General features: G+C 44.1%; 1 protein-coding gene and 1 non-coding gene across 3 annotated transcripts in view; one reads left to right on the forward strand and one right to left on the reverse strand.

Annotated features, from left to right (window-relative positions):
* Nucleotides 1-696: 696 nt before the first annotated feature.
* WBP1L (WW domain binding protein 1 like) overlaps nucleotides 697-21891 on the forward strand; it is a 60065-nt gene continuing 38870 nt past the window's right edge. The window contains exon 1 of one of the 2 annotated variants that reach the window (XM_019459284.2): nucleotides 697-892. In XM_019459284.2, the coding sequence (XP_019314829.1) occupies nucleotides 803-892 (90 nt within the window). In that variant the 5' untranslated portion in view covers nucleotides 697-802. Of the gene's footprint in view, nucleotides 893-16396; nucleotides 16857-21891 lie in introns of those variants that run through there. The other variant, XM_019459285.2, reaches the window with a different exon arrangement.
* On the reverse strand, nucleotides 17362-17438 carry LOC128772599 (small nucleolar RNA SNORD20). The gene has a single exon (XR_008416771.1). It is a non-coding gene; the product is annotated as a small nucleolar RNA SNORD20 (small nucleolar RNA).

The following is a 21891-nucleotide window of genomic DNA, read 5'->3' on the forward strand; positions in this document are numbered from 1 at the left end:
TTTAGCCGGAAGATGAGAACACGGACGGAAACAATGGGAGTGGATTTCAGAGCGATTTCTGAGGTAGAGTCAATAGAATGTTGTCCCTGGAACTTGGGGTGACACAGCACCGTGCCTCAGGTAAAGGTATTATTTCACAGAGAATTCACACGGACCTAACCTACCACTGGGCGATTTGAGCCAAGGTACCAGGGCTGTGCTTCAAAACAAAAGACGTCAAAAGATTTTTAGGCTGCAATTGTTTTCTTCGTTAGGAGTACCACAACTTATTTTCCAATACTCTTCAGAATTACCATACCCCTCTTCGCTGTCTTTGCAGAAGTGTAGAAATCTAGTACTTCCGCCACGCTTAAGATGGCTGCATCCGAATTAGACTTGCCGATGTTCGTACCAGAGGGCCCCGCCCCCGGATCGGAGCTCCTTCCGCCACTCTCTGTGGCGTGGGGCGCGTTTACACCGCCATGCAGCACTCAAGATGGCCCGGCTTCCTCCTACTTTTCATTGGCTGGGTCTCTCAGGTCTTCCGTCTCCATTGGGAGGGTGAAGGGGCGGAACTGCTACTTGATCGACAGCTATTTTGGTCAATGGACGAAGGGCAAGAGCCCGTGAACCGCTGGAACTGGAGAGCCTGCCCAGTGTGTGGGAGGGTGTTTGGGCTGGGGCGGGGTGGAGCAGAGCCGGAAGCGGGAGGGGAGAGTGAAACAGGAAAAGAAGGGAAGAAGGAAGAAGAGGGAAGAGGAGGAGAGGGAGGAGGAGGAGGGAGGTGGCGGCGCCGTGGCGGAGGAGCAGGAGCAGGAGGGGGATGGAGAGGAGAAGGCTCCTGGGTGGCATGGCGCTCCTGCTCCTCCAGGCGCTGCCCAGCCCCCTGTCAGCCAGGGCTGAACCCCCGCAGGTAAGGGGGAGGGGGCGTCCGGGCCAGCCTGGGGGCCTGGGGGTCGTCGAGGCCTGGCTGGAGGGGGCTGAAGACGGCGTCGCTGCCTGGCTGGAGGGGGCTGAAAGAGTGTCGTCGTCAAGAGTTGAGGGGGTCCCGAGAGTGGCTCCCGTGCCTGGAGTGGACAGGCTCTAAGGGGGCGTCGGTGTTTAGCTGAGGGACACCTGTTTTGGTGTCAGGGAAGTGGCACAGGCATGGTGCCCAGTGAGTGAGGGACCTTTGCGAGAGCTGTTAGGTCAGATGGGCTGGGATGACCGTGACTGGGTAGTGGGGCCCGGCTGAGGCGTGGGGGGCGCATTCGTGCCCCCGCGTGGAGCCGGTCTTCAAGGCAGTAATGCAGTGTGTACGTGTGTGCGGGTAGGGGTAAGTGGGTTATTGAGCTGGCCTGTGAGGGAAGAGGGGCTGAGAGGGTATTTATTTCATACTGGACAGGGAAAAGTTCTGAGCGTATCTTGGCTCCATTTTTAATGTGTTGGAGGCAAAGGGTTGGAGGCCGGGCTCTTGGAAGGCCTGTGGGATGGAGTAGATCAGGACCCTTCAGGAGGAGGGCACACTTGAGCTGTAACAAGCTCTTGCTGTTAGGCTGGCTGGCTGGCTTGGGAGAGCCAGCCACTGATGCTGATCTAGGCCAGTTCGGGGCTTTTGAGCAAAGGGTGGTGCTGATGCCAACATGGGCAGCGAATGGAGCACCCCAGCTTTTCTTGCTGGGTGGCTTGCTTTTTATCCAGGCAGAGAAGCTTGCTTGTGCCGATTCCAGCTCCGGCTGGCATTTCGAAACCCTAATGGGAGTGTTACTCCTGGTGCCAAGTTGGGTGGGGTGCAGTAGGGGGAATCACCCCTCCTTCCTTTGCATTTGGCAAGGCTTTACCATTCTATTTTCTTCACTTTCTGTTCTCTTCCCTGTCTTTTCAGAAGAGAATAGACACGCGCTCACTTTCACACATGGCATGATGGCAGAGTCTATCCAGCTTAGCACTTGAACTTTGCGTTGTGATCAAGAGTAGAAGCCGAGTGCCAGCAAAAATACTATCTTTGCCCTAGGAGTTTATGGGCTTCCTTTTTACATGTACATCTTGTTTTGCCCATTAGTATCCCTTATTTTATTTTTTTATTAGTTTTTTAAGTTTGTTTATTGAGAGAGAGAGAGAGAGAGCGAGTGAGCATGAGTGGGGGTAGGTGCAGAGAGAGAGGGGGAGAGAGAATTCCAGTCACACAGCACAGAGCCCGACGTGGAGCTCAAACTCAGGAACCACTAGATCATGACCTGAGCTGAAATCAAAAGTCGGACTTAACCGACTGAACTACCCAGGCACCCCAGTATCCTTTATTTTAAAAATTAATTAGTTTTTAAATTGAGGTGAAATTCACCTAACATAAACCATTTAAAACCATTTTACCATTTTAAAGTGAACAATTCAGTGGTGTTTAGTACATTCACAATGTTGTGCAACCACTACATCTAGTTCCAAAACATTTTCATCACTTGAAAAGAAAACCATCTACCCATTAAGCAGTTCCTCCCTGATTTCCCTTTCTCCCAGCTCCTGGCAACCACCAATCAGTTTCCTGTCTCCATGGATTTACCCTTTCGGGATATTGCAGAGAAACAGTTTGTGATATTTTGTGTCTGCTTTCCTTTAACATCATGTTTGTGAGGTTCATCATGTCACATGATTACATGTTACACATGGGTTACGTGTTATACATCGTAACATGTACCAGTACCTCAATCCTTTTTGTGGCTGAATGATACTCCATTGTATGGCTATACCACAATTTGTTATTCATTTATCTGTTCAAGTGTCTTCTGTCCCCGCCCTCCCCCCCCCCCCCCAGTCTATTTATGTACATTTGAAATAACATGTGAAAGGAATAGAGCTCCTTTTCTTGCCCAGTATATTCCCTTTTCTAGGGCTGGGACCTTTCCATTTTAGGGTTTGTTGCAGTTCTTCCTTGTCCTAGTTAAAATCATAAACTGGCAGGAGAGATATTTTCTTTGTTTACTGGAAAAGTTAGAACCCTCAGGACTGGTGAAGTTAAGAAGTATAGAAGTTGACACAACAAAATATACAGGAAACTGTTGCTTTGCCTTTGCATCTATTTCTGTAAGTAAAGAAAGGTCATTCTCAATATCCAGTAAATAACATTGCTGGTGGAGGGTTGATTTAAGAACATTGCAGCCTTAGATGGGTGCCCTAGGCCTGTGGATGCTTCACCCGGCTGGAAGAGCAGTGGTGGCCTCCTGAGTTGATGGTGGGAACCGGATCCACTTCCTTGGCAGAGGATGGAAAGTGGAGGTTCCCATCAAGTCATGGAGGCCTGGGAGCTGGCGAGATGTGGGAGGGGAACTTCAGTATCATGCCAGTTTATCGATCACAGGCCGTTTTCTTGCCATTTCTCTGCCACTTCCAATACTTATTTTGGGGACAGGGTGGCTTTTGTACTTTGTTCCATTTGGGTGGATCTCGTGCTGACCAGCAGCTATTATGTGGTTACAGTTTCTGCAGAGAAGAGAAAGTTTTTTGTAATGAGTGGGCTCCCTCTTCCTGACCCTCCCCCCACCCAATACTCCCATCCCCACCTCATACCCTTGTCTCTTTCTGTCCATGAGTGCTAGATATCTATAGTGAGATTTGTGTTTTGAATTTTAACCTTTGGAATGGAAGTTACTATATAATTATTAACTCTGAATCCAGCACTGTTTAGTCAATTTGGTTTTTGTTTTGAGGTTTTTGTTGATTTTTGGCTTGTAGAAATCAGTAAAAAAAAAAAAAAAAAAAAAAAAAAAAAATCCGAGACCATTTTGGCATAGGACATACTTCAGGTACTCACTGTCCTTATTTCAACAAGTGGCTTCCAGCTAACTCTGAGTCAAGGAGGACTCAGCTGTACTCATTCCGTATTGAACATGGTGTGGGTATCTTATTACATTATTTTTCCCTTGAAATGCCACTATCAAATACAATCTTTTTTTTTTTTTTTTTTTTTTTTTTACATATGTATCTAATATCAGAAATATAAAGGGGCGTCTGGGTGGCTCAGTCAGTTAAGCGGCCGACTTCGGCTCAGGTCATGATCTCGCGGTCCGTGAGTTCGAGCCCTGTGTCGGGCTCTGTGCTGACAGCTCAGAGCCTGGAGCCTGTTTCAGATTCTGTGTCTCCCTTTCTCTGACCCTCCCCTGTTCATGCTCTGTCTCTCCCTGTCTCAAAAATAAATAAAAAAACGTTAAAAAAAAATTAAAAAAAAATATATGGCATTAAGGCAGCTTACTTTCCCTGTTACCAGCTCTCCACTGGAATTGTCATTTCTTGTCATCCTGGCCCAGGAAAGTTAACAGCCTAGCTTACTTCTGAGATTGGGAACTTGGACTTGACTCTCCTATAGGTTACTGTGACTCAGATGTCACTCCTTAAATCCATAAAGAGTTAGGAAAAAAAAAAAAAAAAAAAAGCCGTGGAGTTGCCAGACTGAGACCTTGGCATTTGTCTCTTCTAGTTAAATAATGGTTGAGATACATAGAGTTCATTTCTTTCTATTGTTGGTTAGATTCAACTAGAACAATCTGACTATTACTTAAAATAAAGTTTGTGGTGCCTGGGTGGCTCAGTCTGTTGAGCGTCCGACTTTGGCTCGGGTCGTGATCTCATGGTTTGTGGGTTCGAGCCCCACGTCGGGCTCTGTGCTGACAGCTCAGATCCTGGAGCCTGCTTCGGATTCTGTGTCTCCCTCTCTCTCTGCCACTGCCCCCCCCCCCCCCCGACTCTGTCTCTCTCTCCTTCAAAAATAAACATTAAAAATTTTTTTAAATAAAGTTTTAGTAGAAATGTCTTTTTCCATAAAGCCCCCCAGCTAAGGGTCTGGGCACAAATCTCCAGAGACAATTCTTACCTTTCCTCTGCCATTTTTAAAACTTTGAGTTGGGGGTCCTAATTCCTGATTTTTTTTCTTACCTCACCTCTCCCCTGCCTCACCAACTTGGCCCCAGTTTTCAGTTCAGAAGGCTTAGTTCACTTTCTTTCTTAAAAACAGCATTTCAGTGTGATTACCATCATTTCTTCTTAGAGAATAATGGGAGATGGAACGTCCAGACCCTAATTCCCTGTCCCTCATTTTCTTAGTCTGTTTTATATACCAAAGTGAGCATTTGTCTCAAATCAACACCTTGAGTTTCTGTAATTCTACTTTCAGTAGAATTCAGCAACCATTTATTGAAATGTCTGCTCTGGGGGTGGGAACCCTTAGATGAGTAACTGAATACCAGTCCTCAAGGAGCTGGTAATCTTTTGGGAAAGACAGGTAACACACACAATGATTTGTAACCCGGAGGCATCAGTGCCCTAAAGGATGTGCACACAAAGGACGGTGGGAACAGTTGGTTCTGCTCCTGACAGGGGAAGGTGGGATTTAGGAAAATCTTCACAGAAGAGGCATTTGGACCAGGCCATAAAGGTTGATAAAGATACTTAGGATCTGAATGGACCAGGAAGGGGGAAAAGTCTATTCCAGCATGGAAAAGTGACAATGGAGAATGCGTCTGGAGGTGGCACATAGTCTGCGGTAGAAGCTTCCTTTATGTGGGTGTAGAGGAGGGTGACACTTGAAAGGTAGGCTGTGGTCATGTGGTAAGGAGGCCTTTTATCCATTCATCCAAGCAGTGTGGTCTAGAGAACTTTCTGTGATGGTAGAAATGATCTATATCTGTGCTGTCCATTTTGGTAGCCACTTAGCCACATGTGACTATTGGGTACTTGGAATGTGGCTAGGATAAATGAGCAACTGAATTTTTAATGACATTTAGTCTCTTATAACAACTGTATTGAGACATAATTAATATGCCACTAGATTTGCCCTTTTAAAGACTTTTTAGTAAGTCATAGAATCGTGTGCCCATGTACTATCTAATTTAGAACATTTTCATTACTCCAAAAAGAAGCCCCATAAGCCATTAGCAGTCCCTCCCCATTCCATCCCTACCTCCCACAGTCCCTGGCAACCACTAATGTATTTTCTGTCTCTATGGACTTGCCTGTTCTGGACATTCCTTATAAATGGAATCATACACTATGTGGTCCATACACTGTTTGGCTTCTTTCACTTAGCATCATGTTTTCAAGATTTGCCCGTGTTAATATATCAGTATATCATTGCATGTATCAGTATTTCTTTCCTTTTTATAGCCAATTAATATTTAGCTATATGAACGGGCCACATTTAATTTATCCATTCGTCAACTGATGGACATTTGGGCTGTTTCCACTTGTGGACTGCTTTGAATGATGTTGCTGTGAACATGCATGTGCAAGTTTTGGTGTGTGTGTAGACCTAAGTTTTCATTTCTCTTGGGTTTATACCTAACAGTGGAATTGCTGGGTCATATAGTAACTATATGTGTAACCTGTTGAAGAACTGCCAGCCTGTTTTCCAAGACTGGTATGATATTTAATTTTAAGTAATTTAAACTAAATAGCTACATGTGGCTACTGACTGCTTAATAGTCCAGATAGAACAGCTTTCCAGTGTGGGAGTGGTGAGGTATAGTCCAACACAGTGGTGAGATCATAGGCTCTGGGGGCAGACCACCTGAGATCCAAACCTGACTCTTACACTTACTATCCTTGAGCTAGTTCTTTAACTTCTCTGTGCCTCAGTGTCTTCACCTATAAAGTGGGACCAGTAATAGTACATACCTTATAGATTTGCTGTGAGGTGGACATAATGTATCAATACCAAGAATAATGATCACTACTATTATCATTTGTAGTCCCCAGGGTGCATTTGGTTGTTGGTAGGTTAGTATCAGCTCTCAAATTAAGTTCAGAAGCTGAGATTTGGGGAGTTTGAAAGTGACTTCCTTGATTCTGTTCTATATCTGAATTTAGTTTTGTCCCTATAGGAAATGTTCATGGTGAACCTGTATGTTTAGGGTAGTAGTTCTCAATTGGGGATAATTCTGCCCCTTCCTGAGAACATTTGTCAGTGTCTGGAAACATGTTTGGTTGTCAAAGCTTGGGAGTGCTGCTGGCAGCTAGTGGGTGAAGGCCAGGGATACTGCTTAACCTCCTGTAACAAAGGATAGCACCCCCCCCCCCCCGCCCCTGCAACAGAATTGTCTGGTCCAAAATGTCAGTAGTGCCAAGGTGGCCAGGCGCCGGTTTTGTGGTACCTGCTATCCCCATATCAGCTCGTGCTCATTATCACAGGGTTTGAGGTCAGCCTTCCTATGAAAGAGAACACAGCTTTGTAAAGTGTATGAAATAACCTTGACAACAAATTTTAGGTGGGACAGTTGACAACTTTAATATCCTGAATCTTGATACTCTCGGATTTGTTAGCATGTTGCCAGTCGGCCCTGCTTTGTCAGAGAAGATCAAACATTTGGAGAAAAAAGATTTTTTTTTAGTTTGTGGTTCAGTAAGTGGGTGAGCCTCCCTTATTCACCCAGTCTTAAACTTTCTTTCCTCTTGCTTTGGTTTACCCTTGTGGTTTCATTTTAAGAACATGTTTGTTTTCACCCCAGTGATAGCCTGATGGCCAGTTCCTTTCTATTCTCAGTGTCCTCCATGGTTCCATAACCAATCTGGACGGAGTCATGTTCTTAGAACTTTTTCCTTTTCCCATTCCATGTATTGGTTTTACTCTCATTTCCGGCCCCATGAACACTGGTTTGTTGTCACACATTCAGCCTGCAGAAACCATTAGGTATTCTCAGGGTTGCCACATGCTGACAGTCCTGGACCTGAGGGTGACTGTGTGGCCTCAGGAGAAGCCTTCTCTTTCAAGCCCCCAGGATGCAGTTCGTCTGTGGGTTTGGGGCACTAGTTGGCAACACTGTATGCATACTGTGGGTGTCTCAGATAGCTTTGGATTAACAATTCCAACTAGCTTCCCTGCCTTAAGTTGTTGGAGCTTGAGAGACCATCAGGATCCAGGTGCGGTGGTGTGGGTTCATTCTTTGCCCTATAACCCCAGTTGTGGGCACCAATCCCATTATAACTGCACAGACACTAAGATTCCACTGAGTGACAGGGAGCAGTGACGGTGGGTCTTTGTGACCTGTCTGCTTGGTGGCATACAACAGACAGGTTGAGGTCTGACTTACGGGCACCTCCCTTTTGGACCATCCTTTGTATTTCCACCAGGTGGAGCAAAGTCTGGCCAAAAAACTGCATGCAATGTGGAAACCACAAACAAAGAAATATCAATAAATCCAGAACATTGCAACCTGGGAGGGAGGAAAGGGGAAACAAATTTCATCCTATTGAATTCTGTGGCTTGTTGATACAAATTTGGACTTTCCCAGTGTGGGAATTAAAGTAGGTCATGGTCTCAGACTTGTAGATCGCCAATCTTGCATGGACTGGGTTTTTGGGATACTCTCGCTTACTCAGCTACATTCCCATAGCTTAGATTTATTTACTTTTGGTTTTTTTCTTTCCATACTTTGTTTTGTGGGAAAATAGATGAGCTATGTATCGTCTGTTCCTGGTGCCATCATCGCCCTCAGAGTGCCTTGGCTAACTTTTGATTCATGATCTTAGGTGTTTTAAAGAATTTAATTTAAACTTGTTTTGGAAGAGGTAGAAGTGAATGTAAGACGTTGCAAGGATACTTGTGGCTTGGAAGGGTGGATCCTAGAGTAAAGCTATAAAAACATGTCTGTTTTGATTTTTAAATATCAAGCAAGACAGATCTTATGTTGTAACACTGTGTTATTACACATTCTTGTAGATCAGAGGCATGTGTTCATGGAGAAAGTATTCATGTTTTTCAAAATCCTACAGGCTGCTTTTTTGTTCACCATTTCCAAAATTATCTTCCTCATCTAAAATTCTACCTGGCCATTCACTCCAGTTATATTAAAATCCAACCAAACACAGAAACAACAGAAAAGCCACAATTTAGTTTATTGATCAGATCTAAATTATTTTTCCCTCTTAGTGATTTATTTGGGAGAGAAGGTTAATATTTGGCTTTCTACACTGAGATGGTGGAGCATTGTAGCTCTTTGGGATTTGACTATAGAATTGAACAGTGTGAGAAATTCTTCCTGTGTACTTCTTTCTTTTTATTTGGGTCCTTTGTCTTTAAATATGCAAATCTCCTTGCTGTGTTTGCAGGGATTTGGGGGAAAGCAGAAAACCTGTACCAGTCTGATTTGGCATAAGGACCACTATGGCTTTCTTTCCATTTTCCTTCTTTAGACCTGATTGCTGCTTTTCTTTGAGCTTTAAGGTGCCTTTTACGTTTTCACATCAGTTTTTAATTACACAAAAATAACACATACTCGTAACAATGGTATACTTACAGACAAAAATGCTTAGAGTAAAAAGTGAAAGTTTATGGTTTGGTGTGTGTTTTGGGTGGGTTTTATGCTTATGCTGAATGTTTATAGATATAGTAATAGTTCATATATATATGTAAATAACTTCTATATATAAACAAAATTATTAACGGTTGGTGTTCCTTATTTTTTCATTTGTTTTTATTTTTTTGTTTTATATATATATATTCTAATGTTTATTTTTGAGAGAGAGAGAGAGAGAGAGCGCAGCGCATGCATGCGTGTGTGCGCGTGAGAGTGGGGGAGGGGGGCATAGAGGATCCAAAGCTGTCTCAGCGCTGACAGCAAAGAGCCCAATGCGGGGCTCAAACCCATGAACTCTTGAGATCATGATCTGAGCCGAAGTCGGATGCTTAACCGACTAAGCCACCCAGGCGCTCCTTCATTTGTTTTTAAAACAAAAATGGCATACTTTATATGTGGTACTTTACAACATGCATTTTTTTTCATCCTTCATGGACTTCTTTCTATATTGCATATATACCTCTGACTTTTAAAAAAATACCTATATGTTAATTGCTTTAGACCATGATTTAGTTAATTACTCCTTCATAGATGAACATACATTGTATCCATTTTTATGATTTCACACAGTGTTATAGTGAACATCGTTATATATATATTTCTTCCTGCAGTTGTGCTAGATTCCTAGAAGTGGAATTGAGGATTGTGGGGTTGTAAGGTATGTACATTTGAAGTTTTGGGTCGATAGTGCCACATTGCTCTCCAGGGTGGTTGTATGAGTTTATAGCCCCATCAGTAGGGCTCATTTCCCCACACGTGTGTAAGCAGCATTTCTTCATCTGTGCCCTCTGCATATTCTAGAAGATGTGCCTTCTGACAACACAGGCACGTGGGGTACATTTCAGTTTTCTTTCTCGAAAGCCTTATATAGGTCTCTGATTTGCTAAGCTTCCAGTCTCCTCCCTGTGTGCTGTGGAACAGAATTCACTCTAGAGCAGTGTACCTGGAGCTGGAGAAGCATAGCTATGCCTGCTCAGGTGCTGAAGGAAGTGGTTTATAGTCCCCTGGAAGATGTCAGGCAGGTGGCTTGGAACCGTTGGCCAGTTGCTGTGTGGCACACAAGTCTAACCAACCACCCTTTCGTGGTGGTCATCCTAGGAGAAGGGATACTTGGAAGTATCTTCACTGAGAGTGCAGACTCTGGAGCCACACTGCCTCCATATACCCTTAGGCTAGTTAATTGACTCAGTTTCCTCATCTGTAAAATGGGATAATAACACCTAGCTTATAGGGTTACTGTGCGGGTTAATTGAGTTATTGTACTTATAAATTGGGTTAGTACTTATAGAGCACTTAGAATAGTGCCTGTACATAGTAATTACTCGGTAAATATTAGCCTATATAATAATAATAATATTTAATTATTAGTATTATATATAATATATAATTTAATTTTTATTATTTAATAACTTAATTATTAAATTATTTAATTATTAAATTAATAATTTTATTATTATTATTATTATTATTTTTTTTTAAAGCTTTGGGAGGCGTTAAGGCTTCTTATCCCCTGACTGACCCAAGATCTGTTTCCAGTGGAGGAATTTAAGAGTATATTTTAGTAAGCCCCTAGTCCAAAAGGCATGTGACTTCCATATCACCAGCCTTGGCAGTCTGATGAGAGGTGTTTTTCCACCAATTGTTTTCTTTTTTTTTTTTTTAATTTTTTTTTTTTTTAACGTTTATTTATTTTTGAGACAGAGAGAGACAGAGCATGAACGGGGGAGGGTCAGAGAGAGGGAGACACAGAATCTGAAACAGGCTCCAGGCTCTGAGCTGTCAGCACAGAGCCTGACACGGGGCTCGAACTCACGAACTGTGAGATCGTGACCTGAGCCGAAGTCGGACGCTTAACCAACTGAGCCACCCAGGCGCCCCCACCAATTGTTTTCTAATAATAAGTATGAAGTTGTTTATTCTTAGAGCAGGTAAGTTGGAATATACACTATTATCCTGTTTTGTACATCACTGTGCCCTCCTGAATGAGGAAGCGTGGGGTCACCACCAGCAAAGAAGTGTGCCTTGCCTTGGGTGTGGGAGTTGCAGTTGGACACCCGCTCTGACCGCAGTGCTAGACCACATGCAGGTCTGTATGCTCTCTGCACACAGCGTCCTGTCCTGAGGTGTACTGTACTTCCTGTTCTGAGGTGAGGATGGTTTCTGAGGCTTTAAAAAAAAATAATAACAGCTTTATTGAGCTACAATTCACATACTGTAAAGTTCACCCTCTTAGAGTGTATAATGCAGTGTTTTTTAGCGTGTTCACAGGATTGGGCTGCTGTCACCACTATCTATTTCCGAACGTTTTTGGGGAGCCCGAGTGGCTCAGTCGGGTGAGTGTCAGACTCCTGATTTTGGCTCAGGTCATGATCCCAGAGTCATGGAATTGAGCCCTGTGTTGGGCCCGTGCTGAGCATAGAGCCTGCTTAGGAATCTCTCTCTCTCCTTCTGCCCCTTCTCTGCTCGTGTGCATGTGTGCACTCTCCCCCACCAAAAACAAAACAAAACCCAAAAACAACCCAACAGAACATTTTCATCATCCCAAAAAGAAACCCTATATCAGTTAGTTCCCTTCCAAAGACCCCCCGAACCCCAGTCTACTACCCACTAATCTACTTTCTACCCCTGTGGATTGTCCCACTTTGGACATTTCTTGCAAATAGAATCTTAACACCAGGTAGTGTTTTGTGAATGGCTTCTTTCACTTGGCATAATGTTTTCAGGGTTCATCCATGTTGTACCATGGGTTAGTACTTTCTTCCTTACCATTAATATCCTGTTGTATGGGTGCAACACATTTTATTCATCCATTGGTCAACTCATAGACATTTGGGCTTTTTCCACTTTTGGGCTTTTATGAATAATGCTATGAACATTGGTATACAAGTTTTTGTGTTGACATATGTTTTCACTTTTCTTAGGATATACCTAGGAGTAGAATTGCTGGTCATGTGAGAACTCTGTGTCAGTTTTTTTCAAGAACTGCCAGACTATTTTCCAAAGTGGCTGTACCATGTTACATTCCCCACTAGCAATTATGAGGGTTCCAATTTTTCTACATTGTCTCCAACGCTTGTTATTGTCTGCCTTTTCTCATCATAACCATCCTAATGGGTGTGAAGCAGTATCTCATTTTGGTTTTGATTTGCATTTCCCTAATGACTAGTGATGTGGAACATCTTTTCATGTTCTTATTGACCATTTGTGCATTTTCTTTGGAGAAATGTCTGATTCATTCTTTGCCCATTTTAGAGTCCCTTTTCAGACTAAAGGGAAACAAGTCTTCGTATGGAATCCCAGTGAGTGACTGTTGAGGGGATTTTCCTTTAAATTAGCCTTTCCTGGGGCTCTGGCATTCTACCATGCTGTCACCTATTCTCATGACCCTGGACCAGTTGCTTAACTTCTCTGAGTTGGCTGCTTCCTCCTATCAGCATTGCCCAGAGAAGGCTTTGAGGCAGCCATTTGTGTGATAAGGGGCCCATGTGGCCAAAGAAGTCTGCCTTCTCTCTTGGAGAGTCACAATGAGTGTGCTTTTACAGTTAAGCCTCTGAGGAGTCTCACAGTTAAGAATCTATATGAGTCCCTTATCAGATAAATGATTAGCAAATATTTTTCCCATTCAGTAGTTTTTGTTTTGTTTTGTTTTGTTTTTCACTTTCTTGATGGTGTCCTTTGAAGCACAATTGTTTTTCATTTGGGGAAAGTCCAGTTTATCTATTTTTTTTCTTTCATCACTTGACCTTTTGGTATTCCTTAGTTCTTTCAATTGCTCTGTAAAGCTTAATATTACTTTGGGTCAAGAGCAGACACTGTTTAGAAGAGAATCCATTAGATACCTTTTTTATGGAAAGTGTTGAGCATGTACGAAAATAAAGAGAACGGTGTAATGAACCCCCATGTTCCCATCACCCAACTTCAGCCATTTCTTGTCGTGGCCTGTCTTGTTTTGTCTATATCTATTTTCACTTCCATTCATGCCCAGCGAAGTTATTTTGAAGAAGACTGCCGACTTCATATCATTTTGGCCATGAAGAGTTCCATTTGATTCTCTAAAAGATAAAAGAATTTTGTTGCTCAACATAACCGCCATACCATTTTACACCCTAAAAAATTGACAATAATTGCTTAGTGTTATAGGATGGACTCTTGCACGTGAGAATTTAAATTAGATCTGGAGGTAAAAATGCCACTTAGAAAATTCAGCTGATGTATGACAGTTCTTCAGTTTTCGTAAGTAACCAGTCCTCACAAAGCATTCCACTGCTTTAAAAAAAGTTGTTCCCCAAGAACACCCTTCAGTCCTGTGGGTGTCAGAGGTGTTCTTCCAGCTACAGCTTTCACTTGACCAGGTCTTGTGGTGGAGTTACGGTCATGGCAAACCCTTTTCCCCCCCCTTCAAAACTTCTTTGTCATCTTGTCACGGTGGATATCCGTTTCTAACCTCTCCCCAGTGTGTAAAGTGAAAGATTAACTTAGGACTTTTGCCCTCAATTTCTAGTGTAGGGAGAATTGGGGGAAAATCCTCCTCTTATCTGAGATTGCACAAATGTTCAGAGAAACTTGGGAAAATGAGGAGACCTGTCAGCTCATTTTCTCCTCTTTCACCTCTCCAGGGGCCTAAGCCGCATGTCCCTGCATGGCCTGGCTGACTATGCCTGCCCTCAAGGTACAGTACTGGGGGGTTCATAGCAGATGAGCAAAGCTGCTGAGGGAGAAATGGAACATAGGATTTGGAGGCTGACAGATACCATAGCGATAATGATGCTATGAACAGATGCTCAGTAAGAAAGAAAGGCTGTGCTGTTTGAAATGTAGGAGATTTCAGGTTGAACAGTCTTCTTAACTGTGAGACTCCTCACAGGCTTAACTGTAAAGCCCATGCATCGTGAGTCTCCAAGAGAGATGGCAGGCTTCTTTGACCACATGGGCCCCTTATCGCAGAAATGGCTGCCTTGGAACCGTCTCTGGACAGTGCTGATCAAGGTAAGCAGCCATCTCAGAGAAGTTAAGCAATTGATCTAGGGTCAGGAGAATAGGTGGTAGCACAGGAGAATGCCAGAGCCCCAACAGAGTCTAGTTTAGAGGAAAATCTCCCCTTGGGTAGTGTTACTCACTGAGGTTCCATGGGAAGACCTCTGTCCCTTCAGTCAGAAACCCTAAGTCCGGGGGCGCCTGGGTGGCTCAGTCAGTTAAGTGTCTGACTCAATCTCAGCTCAGGTCATGATCTCAGGGTTGTGAGTTCAAGTCCACATTGGACTCCGCACTGGGTGTGGAGCTTGCTTTAAAAAAAAAAGAGAGGGGCGCCTGGGTGGCTCAGTCGGTTAAGTACCGGACTTCAGTTCAGGTCATGATCTCACAGTTCGTGGGTTCGAGTTCCATCTTGGGCTCTGTGCTGACAGCTCATTGCCTGGAGCCTGCTTTCGATTCTATGTCTCCCTCTCTCTCTGCCCCTCCCCTGATTGCACTCTGTCTCTCTGTCTCTCAAAAACAAGTAAATGTTAAAAAGAAAAAAAGAAAGAAAAAGAAAGAAAGAAGGAAGGAAGGAAACTTGAAGGCTGGTCTTAGGCTGCACATTTTCAGACATTCCCTGTATTGTCTGGCAAGTGGGGATAGTAAAAACTGTAGCCCTATTTTTTTTTTAATTTTTTTTTTTTTATGTTTATTTTTGAGACAGAGAGAGACAGAGCATGAACGAGGGAGGGTCAGAGAGAGAGGGAGACACAGAATCTGAAGCAGGCTCCAGGCTCTGAGCTGTCAGCACAGAGCCCGACGCGGGGCTCGAACTCACGGACCGTGAGATCATGACCTGAGCCGAAGTTGGCCGCTTAACCGACTGAGCACCCAGGCGCCCCTGTCTAGCCCTATTAACAACTGATGTAAGGAACAACTAAAATGGATGTGAAAGTAGTTTATAAACCTTGAATTCTACAAGGATGATGATTTATTGTGTCTTTCAGCGCTTAGCGCCACCTTTTCTTCAGTATTGAGAACACCTTGTCCGGAATGTGCATCTTGAATAAAGTGAAAGACTTTAGAACAATGGATATAAGTACAAAGATACAGGTGCCTGCTAATTTTTTTCAGGAAGGGCCTGTGGCTTGCACTGACTTTCCTTCTTGCCATGATGGGGGATGCTTTCTCAAAGGCACTTGTAGCTTTTCTCTTCCTAAGCTTTAGGGCTATATTGTAGCGTATCTCTGCCTACTTCCGCTTTGCTCTAGTGCTCCATGGTTTGGACCCTTGGGTCAAGGTGGTTTTGAAGTAGAGTCATTTACTATTGTCATCCATGTTGCCTTACTCTCTGTGGCCTGGGAGTACCGGGTTCAGGTGTGGCCTGTGGTCAGGCATTATATGACGAAAGGACCAGAGGATTTATCTGCTGTGATACCCTCTCCAGTTTCACCACCCTTAGTCATCATTTTACTTGGGGCGTGGATATGTATGTTCCAGAAGCTTTTCCACCCCCCTGCAACTTATGGGAGGGATAAATTGTCTCAATGTTTTCTTCTGGTGCTTTTGACCATGAACTCTTAGACCTGGAGTAGATTGGTTATCAAATAGCCTAAGGAGAGAGGAGGTGATATGTAATTTACGTAAGATCCAGGAAATGAAGGAAGACATGTTGCCAGGAGCTGTGTTTCCAGCTAGACCTTAAGTTTCACAATCCTTTATGCAAAAAAAGGGCATCTTTTAGGTGTTGCTTAATGGAATTATCCGGTGAACCGGTGACAGAACCAGTGACAGAACCAGAAGCCGCTTCAGCCCAGTCCCCCTAATCGAGAAACTAATGGGGTTAGATCACGCCCCAGTTCTATCTTGAGTAAGGGAATTTTGCTTTTGAGATGGCTTAAATGCTTTGAATTCCTCAGCAGAGAAATTATAGATGTACAGATAATGAGACGAAGGGTTTCCCAATCCCCGTGTCCAACCTCATGAGTTTGCAGTCACATCCACATGCTCTCCCGATCTCTTAGCTGTTTATTGGGTTTCCGTGACCAGGAAAATGTCACCCGCGCTACTGTCTGGGGATTCAGCTGTATTAGCTTCATTGTTACAATCTTCTCTTTAGTCATATGTCTATTTATCCACGTACCAGTCTTTTTTGAGGGCCTACTTAGTGCAAGGCATCGCTTGGTATTCTGAGGGACACAGAAGTGAAAGACCTCTTGCCTTTAAGTTGCTTCTACTTTAGAGGAGGAGTTAGGCCTGAGAATAAATCACTTTGCTGAGCTTATGAGCACATAAAAGAGTGGGCGGATTTTCCACAACCAAGATGGTCTCTGTTTGGACAGTGCGAATAATCACTCTTACGACCTTGCATCTAGAGGGTCCGATGAGCTACTTCCAGGACTCAGAGTTGAGGTGCCTTTAATAAAAGGACTTTGCTGTTAGCCCTTTCTGTGGACCTGCCACCATTGCAGCCGTGTTCCTGCCTGAAGTGGATCCCATCTCTTTTTGTCTTGCTCAAAGTTGCAACAAAAGGGAAAGATGAAATCAGATTTAGTGGAGACCTTGAAGACTAATTTTCCTAATGGAGTTACATCTGAGTGTGATCAGGTACTGGATGTGACCCTTGTCCCTCATTTTGTTCTTATTCCAATCTTCAGTTTAGAGAGCGGTTTGGGAAGAGACATGAAACGTGTTGGGGGGGGGGGGTGGGGAGACAGCAGCGAGCCAGAGCGTGCTGATTTGCATGTAATTCTTGGTTCCTTGCTGGTTTAGTTTGGGTTGAACTGTTTTCAGGGCAGGAAAAACGAATCTGGCATTTCGGTACAAAAACAAACAAGGCTGCTGTTGTACTTGATAAAGCTGGAGTTGCAGATCCAGTGGCAGCCCATTAACTCAGTGACAGCGGTGAGTTTCAGAGACCCCTGCACTCTCCGGAGAAGGCAGTAAATGTCTATTTAGGAAGGCAATAAATATTTGTGGAGTGATTGATTGTCAACACAGTAGGATTTGCTTGTTGGGGGGGAGGAAAGCCAGAAACCTTAGGACGCTGTTGTTAAACTGGTTTCAGCTTCTGCTACTTTCTCTCTTTCTTTTTTTTTCTCAGACAAGATAGCTGGGTCAGAACTTAACTACCTAGAGGAATTTTCCTGAGATTCCATCATCCCCTTCTGCTTCTTTTATTTCTCTCTATTTAATAGACCTTTGAAATAGGTATATTCCCTCCACCTCCTCCACCCCCAGAGGGAACAAGAGCAACTCCAAGATGTAAACAAGCAGAAAGAGAGCCTAAGATACCATGTAAACTAGAAATTCCTGTCCTTGCTATTCATGGCACTACCGTAGTCATCAGAAAGAACAAATGTGCTGGTCAGAGGTACTCTGCGAAGACACAGCGTGTGTGGGGCCTCTACCTGCTCCCTCCAGCCACTCTCTGCCCCGTCTTGTGCCTTTCTCAGATGCCCCATGTGTCCTTGTTTCCATGTTTTGGGCTATACTTGGCTCTGCTTACCATGCTCCTCTTCCTACCCCTACCGTACATGTTATTTTAGTACCCGAATCTCTGTCTCTCTCTTCTTTTTTCATGTTTATGTTTGAGAGAAAAAGAGCGTGAGCTGGGGAGGGGCGGAGAGCCCCTCCAGGGCCAGACGAGTTCAGCCAAGAGTGCATCCTCCTCATCCCGCTGCGACAGCCAGGGTGGCTGGATGTGACTGTGACTTTCTGGGTCACAAATGAGGTGCAAGTGATGACTACAATATCCAAATACCGTCACCATGCATGTTTAAGCCATTTTCGAGTAAAAAAGTCCTGGTTGAAGTGCTAGCTCCACTGACTACGAGCTGTGTGTCCTTGAATGAGTTACCTAACTTCACTGAAGTTCCCGGTTTTCACCTGTAAGGAATGAGATAGCAACATACATTAGAGTACTCCCTCTCTGAAATGTATCATTTGATGTTTAGCAAGTGATTGCGTACTATAGTTAAGAGCTGTTTGCCCAGCTGTCTACCTGGGAAGGCTCAATAGTGGGAAAGCAGCCATAGGTTTGTTTTGTTTTGTTTTGTTTTTTAATTTTTTTTTAAGTAGTGTTTATGGCCAGTGTGGGGCTCAAACTCAAGACCCTGAGATCAAGAGTCGCATGCTCTTCTGACTGAACCAGCCAGCCACCCCTACATCCATAGACACCCTACAAGGCACCCCTACAAGCCCTGTGACTTGTAGAACTCCTTGTCCTAGTCAGAAACCAGGAAAGGTGTGTTTTCTTGTCTCAGCAGGCCTGCTACACGTCGGCCTTTGTCCAGCCCCAGGACACAGATAAGCTAATGTTCTTGGTTTCTGGCAGCTAAGCAGTCCTTAGCATTTCTATTTGGCAAAGTTCTGCAAATCTTTGTTTTGGGTTTGGAATGCTTCCCATGGCATTCCCCAAAATAATTACTTCAGGATCCTTTTACTGATGCCCAGCCTCACATCCATGACATGCCTTGGTTGGACTTTTCTTGTGGCACTCACATTGGTTTAGGCTTGGAGCTTGTATCTGCTTCTGGGGGTTTTGTTGGTTTTGTGCTTTGTTTTGTTTTTTGTTGTTGTTGGGTTTTTGTTGTTGTTGTTGTTTTTGAGTCCAAACTGGAAGGCATTTAAACGTGCCTATGCCCAGCCTGAGAAAGATAAGAATGATCTCTCATCTTAGATGTTCTGTGTCTGCCTAGCAGCCTCTGCTCCAAAGCTCCTGGAAGTAAAAACGGCCTTAGGTCTGGAGATTATCTCCTATCCTAGAAACCTGGCAGTTGCTGTCCTGTTCTGACAAAACCCTTTCTTCACATTCCTTGATTGTGAAATTAGAAACCCCGCACTCTCAGCCCTAGTCTCCTTCAGCCTCATCCGGCCATGACACGGTGTGGGAACAGTTCCCCAGGCTACCTGAGATCCAAGGCATGAAAGGTCTTCTGTTCCAGCTTGCTCCTTGCGTGGAGCCCATTTGTGTCCTGGGAATGGAGGAGAACTTTAGGGCTTTCCCAGTCATTCACCTCCTAGAACTCTGGCTCCAAAGAGGGCCAGAATGGGTGACTGGGGCCTGAGGGCATTGTCCGTGTTCCAGAATACTGAACTGGTGTGTCAGTTTTCTAAAACACGGTTCTGGAGGTGGGAGGGGGCGGTGCTTAGGTGGCTCAACTTTGGCGTCCTGACTTTGCCTCAGGTCATGATCTGGCAGTTTGTGAGTTCAAGCCCCTTCCTGACAGCTGAGTGCCTGGAGCCTGCTTCGGATTCTGTGTCTCCCTCTTTCTCTGTCCCTCCCTCTCTCACCCTCGCCTTCTCTCTCTCTCACTCTCTCTCTGTCTCTCAAAAAAACAAATAAACATTAAAAAATTAAAAATAAAATAAAACAAGGTTCTGGGGCACTGACCAGGATCTGCATGTCTGCTCAGTGTTCAGCTGACCCTCAGTTCTGGTGTTTGCCCCATTGGTAACTTTTGGTCTAGTATCATGACTCCTTTATTATTGTCAAGGAAAGAGCCTTTGGAGCTAGAGACTTAATTCAAATCCTTACTCTCCCATGGCCAGCTGTGTGACCTGGGGCAAGGTGTCCATATGTCTCGGCTTCTGCAACGGAACAGGGGTAATACCTACATCATAAGTTTATTGTGGTTGTTAAGTGAGATGTGGGTTAAATGGAGTTCCTAGTACAGAGTCTGGCTCATTGTCAGTACTGAAAAAATAACTCTCCCCACATCCATCCCAGAATTTAAAGATTATAAATGTATAGGCTGCCTAGAAAAACATTGCCAAAAGACTCCTAAGTCAGCTGCAGTGAAAGGATGAATTCCATTAGCCATGCGTATATCCACTGTTGTAGTATGTCTTCTTAAATAATAAATTAATCAGAATCCAAAGGGTTTCAGCATTACTATCTTTGGGGGGTTTCTAAATTGAGGAGGAGAATGTTGGTCAGTGGAAGGATGGCGGATGGCTTAGACATTGATTGCTTGGAGCCATAAACAGTTGTTAAACTGCAACATTTTGACAACATAATCCTGCTTAATTCTGGTTAGTGTGACTTCCTTTTTTTTTTTTTTTTTTTTTTTTAAGCTGTTGAATTCAGCATTGAATTAGATTCTTCATTGTCAGGCAGATGACTAAAATTGTAGAAGGATTTGATTTACCTTTAGTCTATAATGTATGAGCCTGGGTCACTTACATAACAAAAGAACTCCTTTTGGGGCCCCTGGGTGGTTCAGTCGTTTGAGTGGTTTGAGCGTCCGTTTGAGTGTCCGACTTCAGCTCAGGGCATGATCTCGCGGTTTGTGAGTTCGAGCCCCGCGTCCGGCTCTGTGCTGACAGCTCGGAGCCTGGAGCCTGCTTCGGATTCTGTGTCTCCTTTCTGTGCCCCTTCCCCGCTTGTGCGCGCATGCATGCGCACTCTCTCTCTCTCAAAAATAAATAAATGTAAAAAAAAAAAAGAACCCCTTTTTTCCCAGACTAGTAGAAGTTGCTGATGATCATCTGGCTTCTGAAATCCAAAGGCTGACTACTTTGTCACTGAGTTGTGGTAACTTGGCAAAAAGTGAACTTGCCTTCCTGGGGATGCCCACATTTGTCAGTTCAATCTCTTTTTCTTCTCACCTCCCCCAAATCTCAGTGCTCAATGAGGATTAGTCAGCAAAGGGCAGGAGGCAAGGATTAGGAGATTAGTGAGAAAGAAGTCATGATCAGCAATCACTTTGTTGGAGTATGTGATGCTGTGCTAGGTGTAATGCATTGAGTTTAATACTGCCTTATACACAGGATTTTATAATCTTACAAGAAGATAAAAGTAGACAGCTCCTGATTAGAAACACTGCTTTGGGTTACATCCATAAAAGGAAGATGATTCATTAGGGGAAAATCGGGAAGCCTATGATGCAATTTTGATAATTTAGATTGAACTTTTACAAAATTATTTTTGGATTTCTAGTAATTTTGCTGCAATTGCACTTATCCAGAGATCACTGCTGCTGAATATTATTTAGAAATGTGGAATGTTTCCATAGCCCATCAGACCAAGGGCCCTTGAGTATTTTGCTCCTGGTGGTGTCCCCAGCACCTAGAACAGTGCCTGGCACACTTGTGGGTGTTCAGTAGGCATGGGATGAATGAATAAGTACACTAACGCCATGGTACTCTTTCCAGAGAATTGAGGTGCCACACTATCTTACTAGGTTAAGTTCAGACCAGCATTACCCACGAAGGGCTGCGGATGCCCTTTCCTCCAGTTTGGCTAACAAAAGTCATAATGCTGCATGCGTTTTGTGGTGGTCAGTGGTTGCCAGGGAACTGAGGAAATGAAAGGAGGGTGTTGAAAGCTGTGCCTTGATACCCAGGCCTGCCTGTCTCTTGTTCTCCTGTCTGCTGATTTGGCCTGTGTGTGAGGGTGGGAGCCAGGCATGTGTGATAGCCTCTGTGGCTGTGTCTTGACAATACACGTTTGCTGAAGAATGGCTTCCTAGTCCCGAAACACCTGCAGCAGCAGAAGCCGCTCCTCTCCACACATCACTCCTCTTCTCTTGTCCGTAGCAACGAGGCTGCGATTCATTCTTTTTCCTGAGCCTCCAGGAAATGGCTCAGCTTGCCTGGCTCATTCATTTCCTTGTCAGGAAAGTCAGTGCAACCTTGA

This window comes from Panthera pardus, unplaced genomic scaffold (genome assembly GCF_024362965.1).
Source record: "Panthera pardus isolate Hobbes unplaced genomic scaffold, ASM2436296v1 HiC_scaffold_22, whole genome shotgun sequence".
Classification (NCBI taxonomy): domain Eukaryota; kingdom Metazoa; phylum Chordata; class Mammalia; order Carnivora; family Felidae; genus Panthera; species Panthera pardus.